Genomic DNA, 17,955 nt, shown 5'->3' with positions numbered 1-17,955 from the left:
TTATAATGTAACATCACCAGATAGATCTGCAGTCCAGCCATATGCATTTGGCAATGCCTTAAAAAAAGTGGCACTGTTCCTCTGTGAAAAAACCAGGAGATTACAACTAAACAGAAAATGATCAGAAAAGAGAAAAGAGGCAAATAATTACACAAGTTTAAAGTTTAAAAGAGGATTCTACCTTAGCACTTCTTAAAAGCTCTCCTATTTTTATTCTGATGAATGTGTTCACACTTAAGCAAATACATAATTATTGGTGATTTTCACTTGGCACTAATTAGTGCAAGAAAAAACCCATTTAGTGGTATGGTAATTTGTACCATTGTTATCAAATGGAATGAGATTTTTCTGCCTCTTGAATGGAGTGGCTAAATTATGTCTAAGTTAAAAAAAAATGTGTCTCCTCTGTCTGAACAAGCTTTGCTCCCCACTCCTCTTTTAACAGCACTTGTATAATTACTAATTCTTTCTGTTTGGATAGTTTTTGAGTAATAATAAACATTTTTATAGTAATTTCTGCTTATTAAACAATCTTGCCTCTATCCCCACAGCTGCATCCAATGATAAAAATCACAGGATCACCAAACAAGCAGCTAATTTTACTGTTAACTTTCTCTCCAACCTTCTCATTTTCAAAGCAAATAAATCTGTTATTACAAGACTGCTCCCCCCACCTTCCCTCTCCATATACAGAAGGGAAAGAGAGCTATTTTTGAAGCTCCTTCAATCAGAAACCTTGGCTCTTTACAAAAGCCATCCCCACAGGGCATCAGAACTGTGTTTGAAAACATATGTGATAGAAGAAAAAGAATCAAACCATAAAGTGAACTGAGATCACCTTGTAATTGGGCAGAGAGGACTTCCTGCTGCGGCTGGTATTTTTTGTTAAATGCCAGCACTTCTGCATTTCCCATCTTTTGCTGGAAGATAGTGTACACAAAGTCTTTTTGGTAGCTAAGTCAATCACAGTGACTTGGAAGACCTTCCTGTTTGAAAGAGTCCACTTCCTACAGCTGTTTGACTTCTTGATGCTGGAAGGGCAACATTTAAAAGGGGGAGGGGTACCAAGGAACAAGATATATTGAACCAAGAATTAACCACATTAAGTAGAAATGTGAGAAGACTTCACACGGGTCTGCTTTATTAAATTAAATAGATTATATTCTAACCTTTTTCCAAGGTTCAGATAAGTATACATGGTAGTTACTAATCTAGTTTTCTGAGATATGGTAGGTTGGGCTTGAGAGGTAGTGAATGGTCCAAAGTTATCCTCTAAATATAAGAACATTCTCTAGCTTTTCAATTATTGTTACGTTGTGACAAATCTTTAGTTTTAATGTGGAACAATTGTACTCAGATAAATACATTGCACCTTGAGAAATTTTTGCCCAAAAGACAAATATTGCATAATCTGATTTATGAAATAGAGCAAATACTAAATGATGCCTTTATCATTTCCCCAAGGGTCATCAAGAAGTTGGATTTATTCATCAGATATTTTCTGACTTTTTAAGCAGTGAGACTAGGTTGTCACAGATGGAGCATTTTTCTTGATTGGGAAAGCAATAGCTAGTTTCTATAGAAGAGACTGGCTTTTAGTTATTTTTCTATTCTGTAAAACTGAGGATAGCATTGAAGAAAGAAGAGTAAGAAGAGCTTGTGTATCTATAATCAATCTATCAGGAGATCTAATTGAATTCTGCAATGAATGCTGAAAATGTGATGAACCAAGAATTTATTCAAAAGAGGCAATTACTAATTTTGCTAGGCTGGTTTTACTGGTTATTTAGAATTTTGGGTGTATTAGCCTTTGTGCTAAACTAATTTTGTGTGGCTTTCTGTCTCTTTCTCCAGTATATACCATTTTATAGAGAAAGCTTTGTCTTCAATGATTTAATAAGGGAACTTTTCATTAAAACATTCCCACATGAAAGACTGTAGTTGCACAGCTACCTTGTTTCCCCAAAAATAAGACAGGATATTATTTTCTTTGACAACCACCCCCAAAAAATAAACACTTGGCCTTATTTTTGGGGAGGTCTTATTATTTTTGAGGTGCAGAAGGCAGCGAGCGTGGTCACCTCATGGCTGCTGCTGTGTTGCAATATTTTCAGGGAGGGCTTATTTTCAGGGGGGGGCTTATTTTAGCACATGCGCTCAAAAGCCCAATTGGGCTTATTATCCGGGGAGATTTTATTTTCAGGGAAACAGGGTGCCTTTCAAGATTGGGTCAAGATTGCATTTCTAGGCTTTAAGTAGAAGAATCCAACCTACTAGAGGTGGGTTGCTTCCGGTTCAGACCCGTTCAGCCGAACTGGTAGTGGAATTGTGGCCAGGGTTGCAGAACCAGAAGCAACCCAGGCTGGCCACACCCCAAACCTGTTCCCCGATCTCTCATGCGCGATCTCTGCGCATGCACAGAACAATATTTAGTCAACTGTGCATGCGCCAGCAAACCGATAATGACCGGTATAGGAACCCACCCTTGCAACCTACCTTCCTTTTTATTTTAAAGAACTGGACAGAAAATTGTGAAATTGTTTAGCACTTGAATTGTCATAAAATGAGTATCCTATTCCCTAATGAATATTGTTTTGATTGACCAATAGATAAAAAAATGTCAGGGCCAAAGAACCAAAAAATGACATGCAGAGTTACTCCTGAGTAGTTCCTTAATTGTTATTCACTTACAAACAAACATCTTTCCAGACTAAAGCAATTATCTGCAATAAATATAGATACGCTCTATGAATTGCTAAGGAGAAACCAATTTTGCCCACCAGACATTCCAAGCTCCACTGTCTTTTTGCTCTCTGGGAAAGAGCTCCTGCTTCTTGCAACGCCGAACTACATTCTACCAGAAAAGTAGAGTCCAAATCCAGAGGAGGCAGAGGAGAAAGGAGGAGAAAGACTTGACCTTTACTCTAATAATTTGGAATGATAGACGTGTCAGTGAAGCATTTTAAAATTCCTCTGAACATTAGAGAACTAATAAGACAGTGTCCTTAAAAGCAACCCATGGGGGCCCCCCTTGGAGCAGCCGCTGCCAATTGGGGGGGCATCGCAGAGTGAAGGAGCCGCCGCCGCCGCCATGCAGAGCTGGAGTCGTGTCTGCTGAGCCCTCGCTCAGAGAGGCCACTTTAGCCGGATCCAGCATGGCTTACAAAGCATTTCTGCAGGGCCTGTCAGAACTTACTCCGATCAAGTTGATGCCGATGTGACAGTCATCAGCTCTGGCCCAGGAGGATATGTTGCTGCTATCAAAGCTGCCCAACTTGGCTTTAAGACCGTCTGAGTGGAGAAAAATGAAACCCTCGGTGGGACCTGTTTGAATGTTGGATGCATCCCTTCTAAGGCCTTGTTAAACAATTCTCACCTGTACCATTTGGCTCATGGGAAAGACTTTGCTAGCAGGGGCATTGAAATTACAGGTCTCCGGTTGAATTTAGAGAAAATGATGGAACAGAAAAGTGGAGCAGTGAAGGCTTTAACAGGAGGAATCGCTCACCTGTTTAAACAAAACAAGGTAACACACGTGCCTGGCTTTGGAAAAATAACTGGCAAAAACCAGGTCACCGCGACGAAAGATGATGGCAGCACTCAGGTTATTAATACGAAGAACATCCTTATCGCTACAGGTTCCGAAGTAACACCTTTCCAAGGAATTACGATTGATGAAGACACCGTCGTATCGTCCACTGGAGCACTGTCTTTGAAACAAGTTCCTGACAAAATGGTGGTAATTGGTGCAGGAGTGATTGGCGTAGAACTGGGTTCAGTCTGGCAGTGTCTGGGTGCCGATGTCACGGCGGTGGAATTCTTGGGCCACGTCAGTGGATTGGGTATCGATATGGAGATATCCAAGAACTTCCAGCGCATTCTCCAGAAACAAGGGCTTAAATTTAAACTCAACACGAAAGTAACCGGCGCCACAAAGAAACCAGATGGAAAGATTGATGTTGCAACTGAAGCCACAGCCGGTGGCAAAGCAGAAATGATGGCTTGTGATGTTCTTTTGGTCTGTGTTGGTCGACGTCCCTTCACTAACAGTCTTGGTCTGGAACATGTGGGAATTGAACTAGATAACCGTGGGAGGATCCCCGTCAACAACAGGTTCCAAACCAAAGTTCCAAACATTTATGCAATTGGGGACGTCGTGGCTGGCCCCATGCTTGCTCACAAAGCCGAAGACGAAGGGATCCTGTGCGTCGAGGGAATGGCTGGAGGCGCGGTTCACATCGACTACAACTGTGTGCCGTCCATCATTTACACCCACCCTGAAGTCGCCTGGGTTGGCAAATCAGAAGAGCAGCTCAAAAGGAGGGAACAGAATACAAGATAGGTAAATTCCCTTTTGCGGCTAACAGCAGAGCCAAGACCAACACTGACACAGATGGCCTGGTGAAGATCTTAAGTCACAAAACCACAGACCGGATGCTGGGAGCGCATATTCTAGGCGCTGGTGCTGGTGAAATGGTTAATGAAGCCGCCCTAGCAATGGAATATGGTGCATCGTGCGAGGATGTAGCCAGAGTTTTCCATGCCCATCCGACTGTATCCGAAGCTTTCAGAGAAGCAAACTAGCGGCTTCCTTTGGCAAAGTGATCAACTTTTAAAGTGAAGGAACATCCGTGGTGGTGTGTGAAAAGCACATTTTCCCCCCACCCTGTGAAACTGACTGAAGATTCGATGGAAAATCGAGTTTTTGCAATACTCCCAGGCCTTAATTAAGTGAACTTTTGTTCCAACCCCCCCCCTAAAAAAGCTAAAATATTTAAACAAATAAGGTGTTGGGGTTTAGTTAACCAAGAGCTGTATATTATATGACCAATACTATCCTTGCATTATTGATTGCTCATTCTTAAGTTTCACAGGAGAAAAACAGCAACGGTATTAGCTAATGGTTGGAGCGATCTTAAAAGGTCCCATCATGCATTTTCGTTCAAATATAGCGTCTAATATTAAAAAAAAAAAGCAACCCATGAATTCTGAATCCTGTCCTTCATCTAAGACTTGGTTTGTATATTTCTGATTGTCTTCATTTCATCTCCGATTGCAATTCCTCCCATATGGATTGAGGGATCAATAGCTTCTGCCAATCAGGATGTTTTCTGTACAATTCTATGGGTTCCTAATTCCTTTTCAAGAATTGGTTTTGTAATCCCAGTGATGGCTCTGAATTATTTGTCCACTCAAGCGATGCATGAAAGGTATTATGATTTGTGCAGTGCACATAAAGCATATTGCAACCCTTCATATTTTGTACTACAAATCCCATTAACTCCAGCCAATGTGAGCAATGTGCTGGATTCCGAGAATTGTAATCCAAAGCACATGGAGTAAAGCAGGGTGTCTATCTCTATGTTAGAGAAATCAGTCGGGTGAAACCAGTGCAGCTGTTCCAGCATTGGCAAAATGCACTTTTGGCCTAGTTAGCAACCCTTGCAGACATAGTTTGATTTCATTGCAGGTTCCAAATTAATGAATTTAATCTGGGAGCTCTACTACTTCAGCTACGATCCAAAAAAGGTGTGGAGTATCATCGTATCAAATGTAGTCCAAACAACCAGCCAGGAAAATAGAATAAACTCACAAAGCAGTGACAAATTTTGAAAAGCAAAAGAAAAGAAAAGAAAAACTTTGTACCTGAAACTCAGCGAGAAAGGAAGCCAACTGAACCATGTACAGGAATCTGTTTCCAAGTTCTAGGGTGGTCAAAAAAATATAAAAATAAACAAACAAATAGCCCTGGTTTATTTGGTTATTTCATAAGGAAACAACATGAACTAAGGCAGAATTGGCAGCTCTTAAAACTTCAGGGTGGTCGAAATGGGAATAAATGCATCCTCTGAAATGTCTCAGGCCATTTAAAACATTCCAGGTTAAATTATGAATGGAATAGTGTCAATCAAGGTAGTTGTATTAAGGTAGATATCTTGCATATATGGCTAGATCCTCAGTCTTCCCCAAACCAGGACACTGTCCCATATAAACAAGCCACATTCATGAACACCTTTATTCAGAATGTATGAAAATACTTAAATGCAGTTTTTCTTGGTGTGGCAATCCCCAGATGTATTTGGACTATAAAACCTTGAAGATACTTGGGGGGGGGGGAGTCCTGTGAATTGTAATTGTATCAAAGCTTCTGGGTAATTTTTTGTAATTGGCTTCCCACGTCACCTGAACCTGGTCATTGGTTTGCGGTATATGGACAGTATACACAGCATATATACCTGTCTGTTGATTAGCATTCTATATCAACTTGAGAAATTGTAGTTTATTCAGCTAGTCATTAGTTTGTACAAGAGTATACAAATTAAGCATATGCGAACATGTTAGTTGGTGAACATTCGTTTTGTCTAGTGAGCTGACAGGCATTTGCTTTTCCTGATATAAGAACCACAATCAGTCATATGTAATTCTGATAATTCTCATGGAATAATTACAGATTTCTTTCTGGTAGTCTTAACCTAAGTGTAGTATCAAAACTAGTTATCTAACTTTCTTTTGTGCTAGTATATTCTATTTGAAGGCACAAACAGCGAAGTTACTGAAATAACCATTTCAGGATTTACATAGTGCACTGAATCATAAAATATAATTAAACAGGCTCTGTCCACACAATATGTTGACCCACAAATAGCAACAAAGTTTAAAGCTAACCCAAGCATAGCATTGTATGCACTTGCAGTCCCAAAATCTTTAACTGAGTTGATGAAATATGTTGCGTGAACCGAGCCATTTGCTCTCTGAACTCTGTGCATTGTTTAAATTCTTTTGTGCAAGTGAGCAGCTGTGGTCAGGGCAAAACAAAAACAATGCAAGCAACATCCAAGCAGCACTTTGATATGCTTCAATTACTGCAGTACATTTCCTGGAAGGATTGACTCAGATGCTAAATGCTGGATCTGCATCTGCAGCCAAGGATAGAAACAAAGCCATTTTGAATAGGCCCACGTAGTTTACAATGACTTCAGGGCTGCGTGTTGCCATCCACCTCGGTTACAGCGATGCCGCGTGCTGACTCTTTTTCTATTGAGAACAGAAAACTGTGGAGGGAAGGTGAGCAAGGACGCTGACGGGGAGCCCAGATCTGTAGGTTGCATATCGGTGAACATAATGAATAGTTAGCAGGCTGGGCTTGAAGGCCAAAACCTGACAGGCTGACAGGCACTGATTGCCATTTCCATAAAGGGCGCTATGGAAGTGTGAGTGATTGAGAGATTGATTGATTTGTTTTGCTGAGTCTCCTTTGTGGCCTCCTGGGTAAATTTCTGGCCACACCTCTCTGCCTCAAAGCACTTGCTCTGCCTGCTGTTGCTTTTTTCCTTCTTTTTTTTTATTCGTGGGTAATGAAAATTTGTTATAAGCCTTCCCTTTCATCTGTACATGGCAGGCTGTCACACAGAAAACAAGCCATTCTGGAACCTTGCTTCTTTCCAAATTGCTAAATATTTTCCTTCAAATGGCTTCCCTAATGGGCCAATATAATAAGAGTGGCATGCTCTCTGCCCACGCCGAAGATGCCAGAGCATTTGTCCAGTGCATAAGTATGCTCGGCACAATAAACCCGTTGACTTGACTGACCGACACTGCAGCCTGCTGCCCATCAAAATCCGGACGGGCCATTTTGCATGCAATGCAGGGAGGCTCCGATTTGCTCCTGCCTGTCCTTGGGGGGAAACGGATTTGTTCAACGAGAAGAATTGGGCAGCATCCTTGTTTCCATTCCATAAGGTGGGACCTGATGGCATTTGCAGGAGAGTTGCGCTAAGCATGAAATAAGCCAGGCGAGGGGCGACAGAGCTGGGTTTACTAATGGCTTGGCCTGCCCAGCCAGATTTTTATTGACTCCAGTTGCTGCTTTTTGGAGGGGCAGGCACCAGTGCTCCCCATGGCCAGCCGATCCGTGTGCTATATGCTAAACTGTTGCTGACCCACTGCTTTATGAGCCTAAGTGGTTATGCAGGAACAGAAGTGAATAGGTTGTGTGCGATAAGAAAATAATTTGCCAAAAACTGCGACAATAAAGAGGGCCTGATGGGATCTCTTATGGCATGAATAGCCTGGAGCAGCTGCAGATCTCTCTCTCTCTGCCTTCACAATTATTTTCATTTTTATAACAGCTAAAAGCGAAATATTGTCCAGAAGCTTTCATAAATGTAGCATTTCCATTGATTTTTTTAGTGAATGTAAAGAAGGAAGGAAGGAAGGAAGGAAGGAAGGAAGGAAGGAAGGAAGGAAGGAAGGAAGGAAGGAAAGAAGGATCTTATTTTTAGGATAAAAAATTGATCCTTTGCCATACCATAGCAATAAAAGTCAAGCTCTTTTTACAGGCTTTATTCTGAAATTATTTAAAGTCAGATCAGTACCTGAGAATTTCAGCTGCACCTGATGTATGCCTGGACTATGTAGTTCAGTTCTCATGATCAATGGAGATGCTCTTTAAATGCCTTGAAGACTATTGGATCACTTTGGAATAAGTAGAAATGATAATTTCATTTTTTTCTATCTTCGTTGGCATGCCAAGTAAAGTTAAAACAAATCAAAACTCCTATGAAACTCTTTTTGTAAAGTAATTTTATTAAATGTTACAATTAGATAAATACAAAGTAAAAAAATTAATAAAGAACAATGCAGAAATGAAAAAAATTGAAAGGAAAATAGAAAGGAAAGAAGGCAAGAATATAATAAAAGAAAAGAAAATATATGTAATGAAATGACTTTTCCTTTGTCACAAGAAGTATAAACAATTTATTAATTTCATTTTCTCTTAAAATGCAACAAATGACATCTTCTTCTTATATACAGATAAAGCCTTAACGCATTATTGTTCAACCCTGAATAGCAAAGGTCCATTAAGTTTACTAGAGGTAACAACCTATCCATTTTAACCTTGATAAGATAAACCACCATTATATTCTTTCATTTTCCTTTTAATAATTTGATCTTTAATGTCTTCAAATAATGTACTAAAATTTGATTACTTTTCTTTTTTTTCTTTTGTCCCTTTTCACTAAATTCTTTAAAACTTTAATAAGTTTCTTTTGTAAATCCAATATAGAAAAATTGTCCAGGTCATTTTCTTGGTTTGTTGTTTATATATTCCTTTTAATTATTAAGACATCAGCTGGTTTCTTTTGTATGTCCAGTAGCATCTTGTTCCATACAATTCTTGTAGCCTGTTATTTTTAAATCCACTTTCAGATATTTTTTGGTAAAATGTGTTACTTTGTCATAACATCTTTCAAACACTGTCTAACTACAAAGGGAGAAAATTCTTAAATTTAACTTCTGGATCCATTATTCAAAAATATCCTTCATTATGTCCAATATTAAAATACTTTGCTTCATTCTGTACTAGTAGGTCAAATGTAAATGTTCTTCTTTAATGATAAACTTTAGTTCATTCTGGTTCAGAGGTGGGTTGCTGCCAGTTCACCCCGGATTGGGTGAACCAGTAGTGGCGGTGGTGGAAGGCTCCACCCACCTGCCCAGACACTTCTGCGCCTGCACACACATCGCACAATTGCATGAGCGCCCACATGAGTAATAACCAGTAGCAAAATAAATTGCAATCCACCACTGTTCTGGTTCCCTCAATCAAAATCTTGTCCTAACATTTTTTAAAAAGAGAATTCAAAACAAAAGTATTTTCCCATGGGAAAGATTATTTATAATTAATTGCAAAATCTTACTTCAAACCCATCTGGTCCCCATGGTATTTTTGTAACATTCCAAAGTCAATGTTCTAACCATCCTTTTGCTCAGTGGTGGGTTTCAAAAATTGTTGGAACCTACTCTGTGGGTGTGGCCTCCTTTGTGGGAGTGGCTTGCTGCCCATGTGACCAGATGGGAGTGGCTTGCCGACCATGTGACCGGATATGAAATTATGAATTAGTACTTAGGTCGGTCAAAGGAGCTATTCAGAAGTTAGTGGTTAGAAGCAATCATAAAGCAAGATATTGAATTAAAACCAGAAATATTTTGTTGGCTATTTGAAAGGGAGTATAATATATATTTAATTTTACACATGTTAGCAGCTGCTAGAATTTTGTTTGCACAACAGTGGAAAAACAGAGATATGTAAATGAATAAATATTACAATGTGCAGGAATAAATAAATTGACAATTAAAATCAAGAAGGCTTTGAATACTTTTTCATGTAGGATTGGTTTTAGCAATTGCCAACTAATGGAAACACAAATTAGAAATCCAAAAGTATGAAAGAAAACACCAATTATGTAAGGAAAGGTCCCTAAAATATATAAGGAAATACTACTAGATCATTATTAATGCGTAGATAACTGCGGGACATTACACACCCACCCACACCCACACACAAACTATGACAGTGCCAGGAAAACACCAAAAAATAAGAATATCCCCCCCCAAAAGACTGCCAATGAAACCAGGTTTTTTTCCTAAGCCTAAGGACAGGAAAGACAGTCACTGGAATAAAAACCATCAAGGCATTGTGGAAAATTATAAAGGACAGGCGCTCACAGAACATCAACCACCTCAGAATTACCTAAACAACACACTAAATCTGGCAAAGCTTCCTTGCACCAACCTGGCCTGCCCATAGAAAAGCAGCCACTTTGAGACACATAAACCTGGTCTGAACACTTAAAAGCAACATATTGCATCACAAAGAAAACATTTGCAAAAAGGAACAACATTTCTTGTAGTAAATATATTTTATAATCAATTAAAAAATAAAATTCCCCCCGAAATAATTAAAAAAAGATATTCTATAAATAAAAGAAATCCTTAAAAACCATTGTTAAGTATTCCACCAGTAATAATTTATACTGTAACTATTTTAAGGTATTGTACCAGCCATAGTATACTGTAACCATTATTCCAATCCACAACCAATAATTTATACTGTAACCATTTCAAACTACTCCACACACAATAAATTGAAGTAAACCATTTTAAAATATTCTACACTCAATACTTTTAAGTAAAACTATTGTAAAAAATTCTATGTACAATAAATAAAATATTATTTTAAAATACATTAAAAAAATAAAAGAAAAAAACCCGGGTCATTTATCAGCAGGCAGAATCAGCAGAACTCTGATGCGATGGATCCTCGTCGTGATGGATGGAAGCAACAGGGAGCAGGCAGGCAGAGAGGCAGCAGGAACAGGTAAGACACTAAGCAGGTCGCCTGACAGGCTTAGCCAGCCAGGCGAGGCTGGAGAGGGGTGGGGGAGAAAGCTAGGCTGCCACGGCTACCGCCAGCCTGTGGCTTTCGCGAGGGAAGGCCTGAACTTCAGCCCTTCCCTTGCAAAAGCCGCGGGCTGGCGTATGCCACATGGCTGAAGGTGGGGGGGGCGGCAGCCTAGCTTGCCTTCAGCCGTGTGGTGTACGCCAGCCCACGGCTTTTGCAAGCTCGTGAAAGCTGGACCACCGCCACCCACCTGAAGCCTCCCGAGTCCCGCCACCGGGGCTTAGTTGCTTACCTGAGGGGGAAGCAGCAAGCTCCTGGAAGGCAAATTTTCAAATGGAGGTCAAGCGCGAAGCTTTTAAACACTTTGCCTCCAGCCCGCTCACTGATTGGCTGAATTCCAGCCAATCAGTGAGTGGCAAGCTGGGCTGGCTTAGTGCGGACGGGCAAGGGCGCTTCGCAGAGACAGGGGCCAGGACCGGTACCAGCATTCCCAAAAGTTAATTACTTCCAGGTTCACCGACCAACTGGTCCGCAAGGACTGGCAAGGACCAGTAGGAATGCACCCCTGCTTTTGCTGTTTATTCTGAAATTATTTTCAGAAATTCCTTAAACTTCCTTAGGCCCAAGGTACCTACGAGACCACTTACTGCCACCAGTAGCCTCCCACCATCCAGTGCGATCCCACAGAGTTGGCCTCCTCAAGGTGCCGTCGGCCAGACAGTGTCTGCTAGAGACCCCCAGGGGGGAAGCCTTCTCTGTGGGAGCGCCTTCCCTCTGGAATGAGCTGCCCTCGGAGCTTCGTATAATCCCCGACCTCCGGTCCTTCCAACACGCCCTAAAAAGTTGGCTTTTCCAGCAAGCTGGCCTGGCCTGAACAGAATAAAATAAAGGATTAATTTGGCTGTTAATTTTAATTTAATTTTTAAATTTTATTGTAAATATCAATTGGGGTTTTTTTTGGATACTTTATTTAATTTCCCTTTTAATTTTTGTAATATGTGTTTTCTTTTATGTTGTACGCCTCCCTGTGTCCTTGGGAGAAGGGCGGCATATAAATCCAATAAACCTGAAACCTTAAACTTGTATTTAATACTTTTTTTTACTAAGGATTGAAGGGAACTCACCTGGTGCTGTAAAACCCGTCAATCCAAAGGTTCTTAATAGCTGAAAAGCAGTTAACAAGCAATTCCCAAAATTGATTTTAAAAGGAAATATGTGAGCCCAGTACTTTTAAAGGCACATACTGTGATTTGAGCAATATGGCTATTCTCTCATTTCCCAGAGTTCTAAACCCTGGACTGAAAGGACTAAAGCCCTTTTACCCCTGATTTTGAACAAATAGCAAAATTAAAGATTTCCAAACTTGTTATTTATATCTAATGTTGCCAACAGTTTGATTTTCACTTACTCAAGGTTGACTCAGCCTTCCATCTTTCTGAGCTTAGTAAAACGAGGACCCAGATTGTTGGGGGCAATATACTGACTGTAGAGAGAGCTATCGAGTACTGTGAAACAGTATATAAGTCTAAGTGCCATTGCTATTATGAAAAGGGATGCTACCAGAGGTGGGTTGCTCCTGGTTTGGCCTGGGTCAGGCAAACTGGTAGTGGTGGCGGCAGGAGGCTCTGACCACCTACCCAGTAGAAGCATCACGCATGCACATGAGTGAATCGGTAGTAAAAAAAATGGAAACCCACCACTGGATGCCACGAATGAAATGTCTGAACAGACAGAGTAAATTATAGCATACTTTACAGTCAGCTATGTCTGAAGAATCAAAAGTCCTGGAATCAAAAATGAGAGAGTGGAGAAAACAAGGTAGGACTTACAGAAACTGAGCAGAAGAGAGCATGCAGAAAAGCAAAGGACCCTGAGAGACTAGAAAAGAATGTAGAGAAGAGTAACAAAGATGGTGAAGGGCTTGGAGGCTAGATCCTATGAATAACAATTAAAGGAATTTGCTAAGGCTAAGATGAGATGATAGCAATCGTCCAATACATGAAGAGATGTGAGAGGCAGAGGGTGTGGCTCTATTCTCCAGAATATACAATGGTAGATAAGAATCAATGGAAGCTTAACATAGAGGTCCAAACTTCAAATAAGAAGGAATTTCCTGGCTGTGAAAGCTATCAAGTAATGGAACAGCCTGTCTCCATCAGTGGAGATTCTCAAAGACATATTGGTCAGTTATTTGTCAATGATGATCTGAGGATTCCTGCACTAGACGTGGATTTGGACTTGAAGTTCTCCAAGGCCCTTTCCAACTTTCTAATTCTATGTTACTCTAGGAATGTTGTATTCTTGAAGGGAGAGAAAGATCAGCCAATAAAAACTAGAACGTAAGACCCACTTCACACAACCAACACTCCCAGCAGTTCTGGTAGAATAGGACAAGTTTCCGCAATTCAGGGAAGTTGGAAAGTAAGACAAACTTACAAGAAAAAGAGAAGAACAAGCAGTAACAAATGTGGGCTCCAAGCAAACTAGCAAGGTGGAAGGCTACTGTAGTGTCTGCAATGCAGAGAATAAATCTATTCACTTCTCAAGGCCCACACATCTGGGTAGCAACAATTACAATTCAATGAAGCAACAATTACACAACCTTCAGTAGGGACTTTTGTTTCATTAGCTTGCCTTGGGATAAATGCAGAATGTTGGAAACTTTAAGGGAATTTCCAATCATAATGGGTATGTTAAGGCTTTGAATGATTTAAAATGTTTTTACCAGGATTTCTTGCCACTTGCGTTGAAGTGCCCTCTATAGGATAAACTGCCAGTAGGCTTGCCTTCTATCTCATCATTATTAACATTTAGGTTCAATTTTTTCTCAGCCTCCTCACAATGTCTTGCAACCCTCAGAATTCCTATAGCACTTTGATGCCAGAGAAGTAAATCCTCTGAAAAGAAGAAGTCCTGGAGAGAGGCCAGGAACAGTGATGATTTCAAAAAAGAGCAGAGGACCAGAACCCAGTTCTCAGCAAAGTTCAGAACAACTCATTCTTCAGAAGAAAAGTACTATCGTGCTGGGAATATTTCCCACAAAAATGCAAAGAGATTGCAAGCCCAGAGGCACCAGTTGGGCACCACAAGTTTTACAGATACTTCTTAAACTTGACACATGACTGTCTAAATGAACATATTGGGAAAGATAGAACCAGAGATGGTAAATAAGAGGTGATTCCTGGATGGGTAATGTCAGGGTGTGACTTAATATATAAAATCCTGTGATGACAGGATAGGAAACAATAAAAGCAAGATGAAGATGCCTTTATTGTCCTTGCTTATCAATGAACTCTATTCCAGAGGGTGATATTAATCACCCTGGGGCCTATCCAACCCAAGATATCTTGGAAGAAACAGTATGTAAGAACCCAAAAGGTTTGTACCAAAGCAATAGATCTAAATTGGATTGATGCTAAGAGCACAAATAGGGCCTTAATTTATATTTTGCAACTCTGAGAGTCCCTTTTCCAGAAAAATTTGAGAGAGACCCAAGCTTAGTACCCAGATAATTCTTGACTTATGACTATTTGTTTAGCTACTATTCAAAGTTATGATAGCTGAAAAAAGTGACTTATGACCAGTCTGTGCACTTACAACAGTTGCAGTGTCCCCATGGTCATGTGATCATGATCCAGGGGCTTAGCAAGTGTCATGCATTTATGTCATGTGATCACCATTTGCGACCTTCCCAGCTGACTTCTGACAAGCAAAGTCAGTAGGGAAGCCAACAGAGAAGGTCATAAATTGCAGTCATATGATGTCTTGCTTAACGATGGATTTTTCTGCTCCCTACTGGGGTCAGAAGTGGAGATTTACCTGTAAAGCCTGGTATAATATACATACCAGGGAACACATCTTTAATCTGGAAGATCGGATACTCGTTTCTTCAACTGTGAGCACCAAAAGACCCAACAGCCATGGAAGGCACTTGTCAAACCAAAGAGAAGATAGGGCAGGTGAAATATGTCATGGAGTTTCCAGGAACCATAATCAAATTAAAGACTATATCTAGTGAATGATCTTAAGCTGTACCATTCCAGGAGTCAATGGTTATATCACCAGGGATTTGGTTCCCAGTACGGGAGTTACAAATTTCTAGGGGAATGAAATAAGTAAAATGATGGTGCTCTCTGAACTTCATTGTTTTGTTGCAGACATTTCATTACCCAAACTAGGTAACAGCATCAGTAAGGAGTGGGATTTACTCTCAGTTTATATTATGATAAACAAAATATCATTATCTCCTATCTTGATACCCAAACAACATGAATGTGCTGGGCTCTTATACTAGAAGTATGCTCAGCAGAATATGCAGATTTTTATAATCTTGCTAGCCATCCTAACAGACACAGAAAATATAAGTCAATATATTGAAGGCTTTTCTCAGCAGCCCCTTAGCAACATAAAACCATTGAAAAAGAAATGGTAGACCTGCAGGTAATGTAAGGCAACTGGAGTGATCGTGGATGTTAATGTGATTCTCCAAGAGTACATGGTGGACTTGCTTTTTAACCCTGAATTGCACTGATGGAAGGGCATATTTCTTGTGGACTATGGGAAATAGGTCAGTTTCTCATGCATCACATCAATGTTCTGCTAGAGAGGATAGAAGAGTTACATGGAGCCTGGTCCATTTCCACATGGGTCCCAACAAAAGGATACTGGTAGAAAGATGTAAGGAGAAGTCAACATTCATCATATAGCATGGAGTGTTTGAATTTAATATATACCCACTTGATCTTTAGAAAGCCTCTACAATCACCCAAAGACAAAATGTAGTGCTCCAGGGTATAAATTGTCTTGCTATCATATGTTAGATAATATAGCATTTTTTCAATCACCTGGAACTTATTCCAAAGAATTGGTGAGTGCCAAATTACTATCAAGGTGAGGGAGGGCCAAATTGGCCTAAGCCAGGTAGTCTATGTGGGATATTGGATGGGCCAGGGAACTTCTGAGAGCCTATGTACAGGCTAACCAAGAACTGCCTGTTGTCCTTAGGAAAAAGATAGGTGCAATAATTATTTGGACTATCTGATTACTATAAGACCTTTTCACTTATTGTTTTACTGTAGCACAACTGAAAGCAAAACCCCAGTATGGTGGTGTGATCCCAGGAGTGCAAGATTATATTTGGTCAACTAAAAGCAATCTATATTTCAAGCTCCAGATTTGGCAAACCATGCATGCTAATTTCTATGCCCTAGAAAGTGGCATTGGGGCAATGTCATTGCTAATATACAGACTAGCTTCCGCATCTACTGGCGTTTCTGAGTAAGAAACAATTGGAGAGGGATCCCCATTGGGTTGTGATGGAAAAAGTATGTCCTGCCATTGCATACACTGTTGAGAAGCTACATCACTTCATGCAGATGTTTGATGTGAAATCAGAAAAGATTATGCAGCACTGAAATGACCAAAGGAAGCCCAGAGTAGAAATTTGTGCACTGCAATCTCAACTTGAGGGAATATAAATTTGATATAGGTAGATGGACACATTGAGGTCCATTTGAGGAGGGCAGTGGACCATGGATGACTGGGGGGCAGAGGAAGATGCAGTAGTGGAAGGATTCCACTTATGCAGTGGTGGGTTTCCATTTTTTTTACTACCAATACGCTCATGCACACTCGTGCAACACTTTTGTGCAGAAGTGTCCGGGTGGGTGAGTGGAGCCTCCTGCCGCCACCACTACTGGTTTGCCCGATCAGGGCTGAACTGAGAGCAACCCACCACTGCATTTGTGTGATACCTGTTTCCATAGGCCATAAGTAAAGTTTCAAGCTTTAGCCGGATTGTCTAATTCATAGATACTTCTGGAAACCATAGGGATTATAGAAAAGCACAGACACACAGTATGTGTGTCTCTGTGTCTGTCTGTTGGGGGGGGGAGATGTATATGAATGTCAGCCTATATGCCAGAGAGTCTCTGACATTCAATGCTGCAGACTGAGTCATCGCTCTTCACACATATTGCTGTGTGCTCAAAGCTATCTTCTGCAGATATTCATGCAGGAGGCCCAGCTGTTATGAGGGGGTGGGGTGGAGAGGGGGAAAGCAACCACTGATGTTAAAGCTGGGCTGGTAGGCACATGGATTTAGTACATGAACCTTTCCTCTCCAGTGATTTCTGTGCCTTCTTTTCCTCTCAGCATGTCAACAAGCTTCTTTTCTTAGCAGGGGGAATATGTGGAGGCCCACATGCCTCAGAGACCTCCCTGAGACTTTGGCCTCCTTTTATTTATTTTTCAGATACATTTTTATAGCCTGAAAGAAAGCGCTGGTGAGACGGCAGCAGATGTACCATCTCAATTTACTTGCAATGCCTTTGGGCTCCAAGATGAGAGGGGCTTCTGCCATGGCTTTCCCGGAACTTCTCCTTCCAGAGTCGGGTTGCCTACCTCTGCCTATCAGAGCTGCACTTCAGAGGAGGCAACCTGGGAGATGATAGCAGAGGCCAACTTGCCTTGAGCCCCTGAGCACCTGCTGGTGCCCCTGCTTGAGTCACACAGTTGGTTTAATTAAGTATATACTTTGTCCTTCAGCATTTCACTTTCTGTGCCATTTATCAGCTTCATGAGGACTCATATATTTCAGAGGTGGGCAACCTTTCTGGGTCAATGGCCTTGTGTTGAATGTTTAAAGAGAGTTATGAGAATATATTTTTTTTATTATACCACTGGCTACCAGGTCTTTTGGCAATAAACAGGGTGAAAAATGAAAATAGAACCAGGGCTCTTAAAAACAATAAAAAACAAAATAAATTAAG

The 17,955-nt window shown here is 40.6% G+C and overlaps 1 protein-coding gene across 1 annotated transcript; it reads left to right on the top strand.

Annotated features, from left to right (window-relative positions):
• Nucleotides 1-3,072: 3,072 nt before the first annotated feature.
• DLD (dihydrolipoamide dehydrogenase) lies at nt 3,073-4,757 on the top strand. The gene is given in 3 exon segments (XM_032223253.1): nt 3,073-4,316; nt 4,319-4,579; nt 4,582-4,757. Coding segments are annotated over 3 exon segments (1,158 nt in total). The 5' UTR covers nt 3,073-3,454; the 3' UTR covers nt 4,617-4,757.
• The last annotated feature ends 13,198 nt before the right edge of the window (nt 4,758-17,955 follow it).

This window comes from Thamnophis elegans, chromosome 8 (assembly GCF_009769535.1).
Source record: "Thamnophis elegans isolate rThaEle1 chromosome 8, rThaEle1.pri, whole genome shotgun sequence".
Lineage (NCBI taxonomy): Eukaryota > Metazoa > Chordata > Lepidosauria > Squamata > Colubridae > Thamnophis > Thamnophis elegans.
Note: the sequence above shows the minus strand (reverse complement) of the source record. Positions and strands in the feature narration are given on the sequence as shown.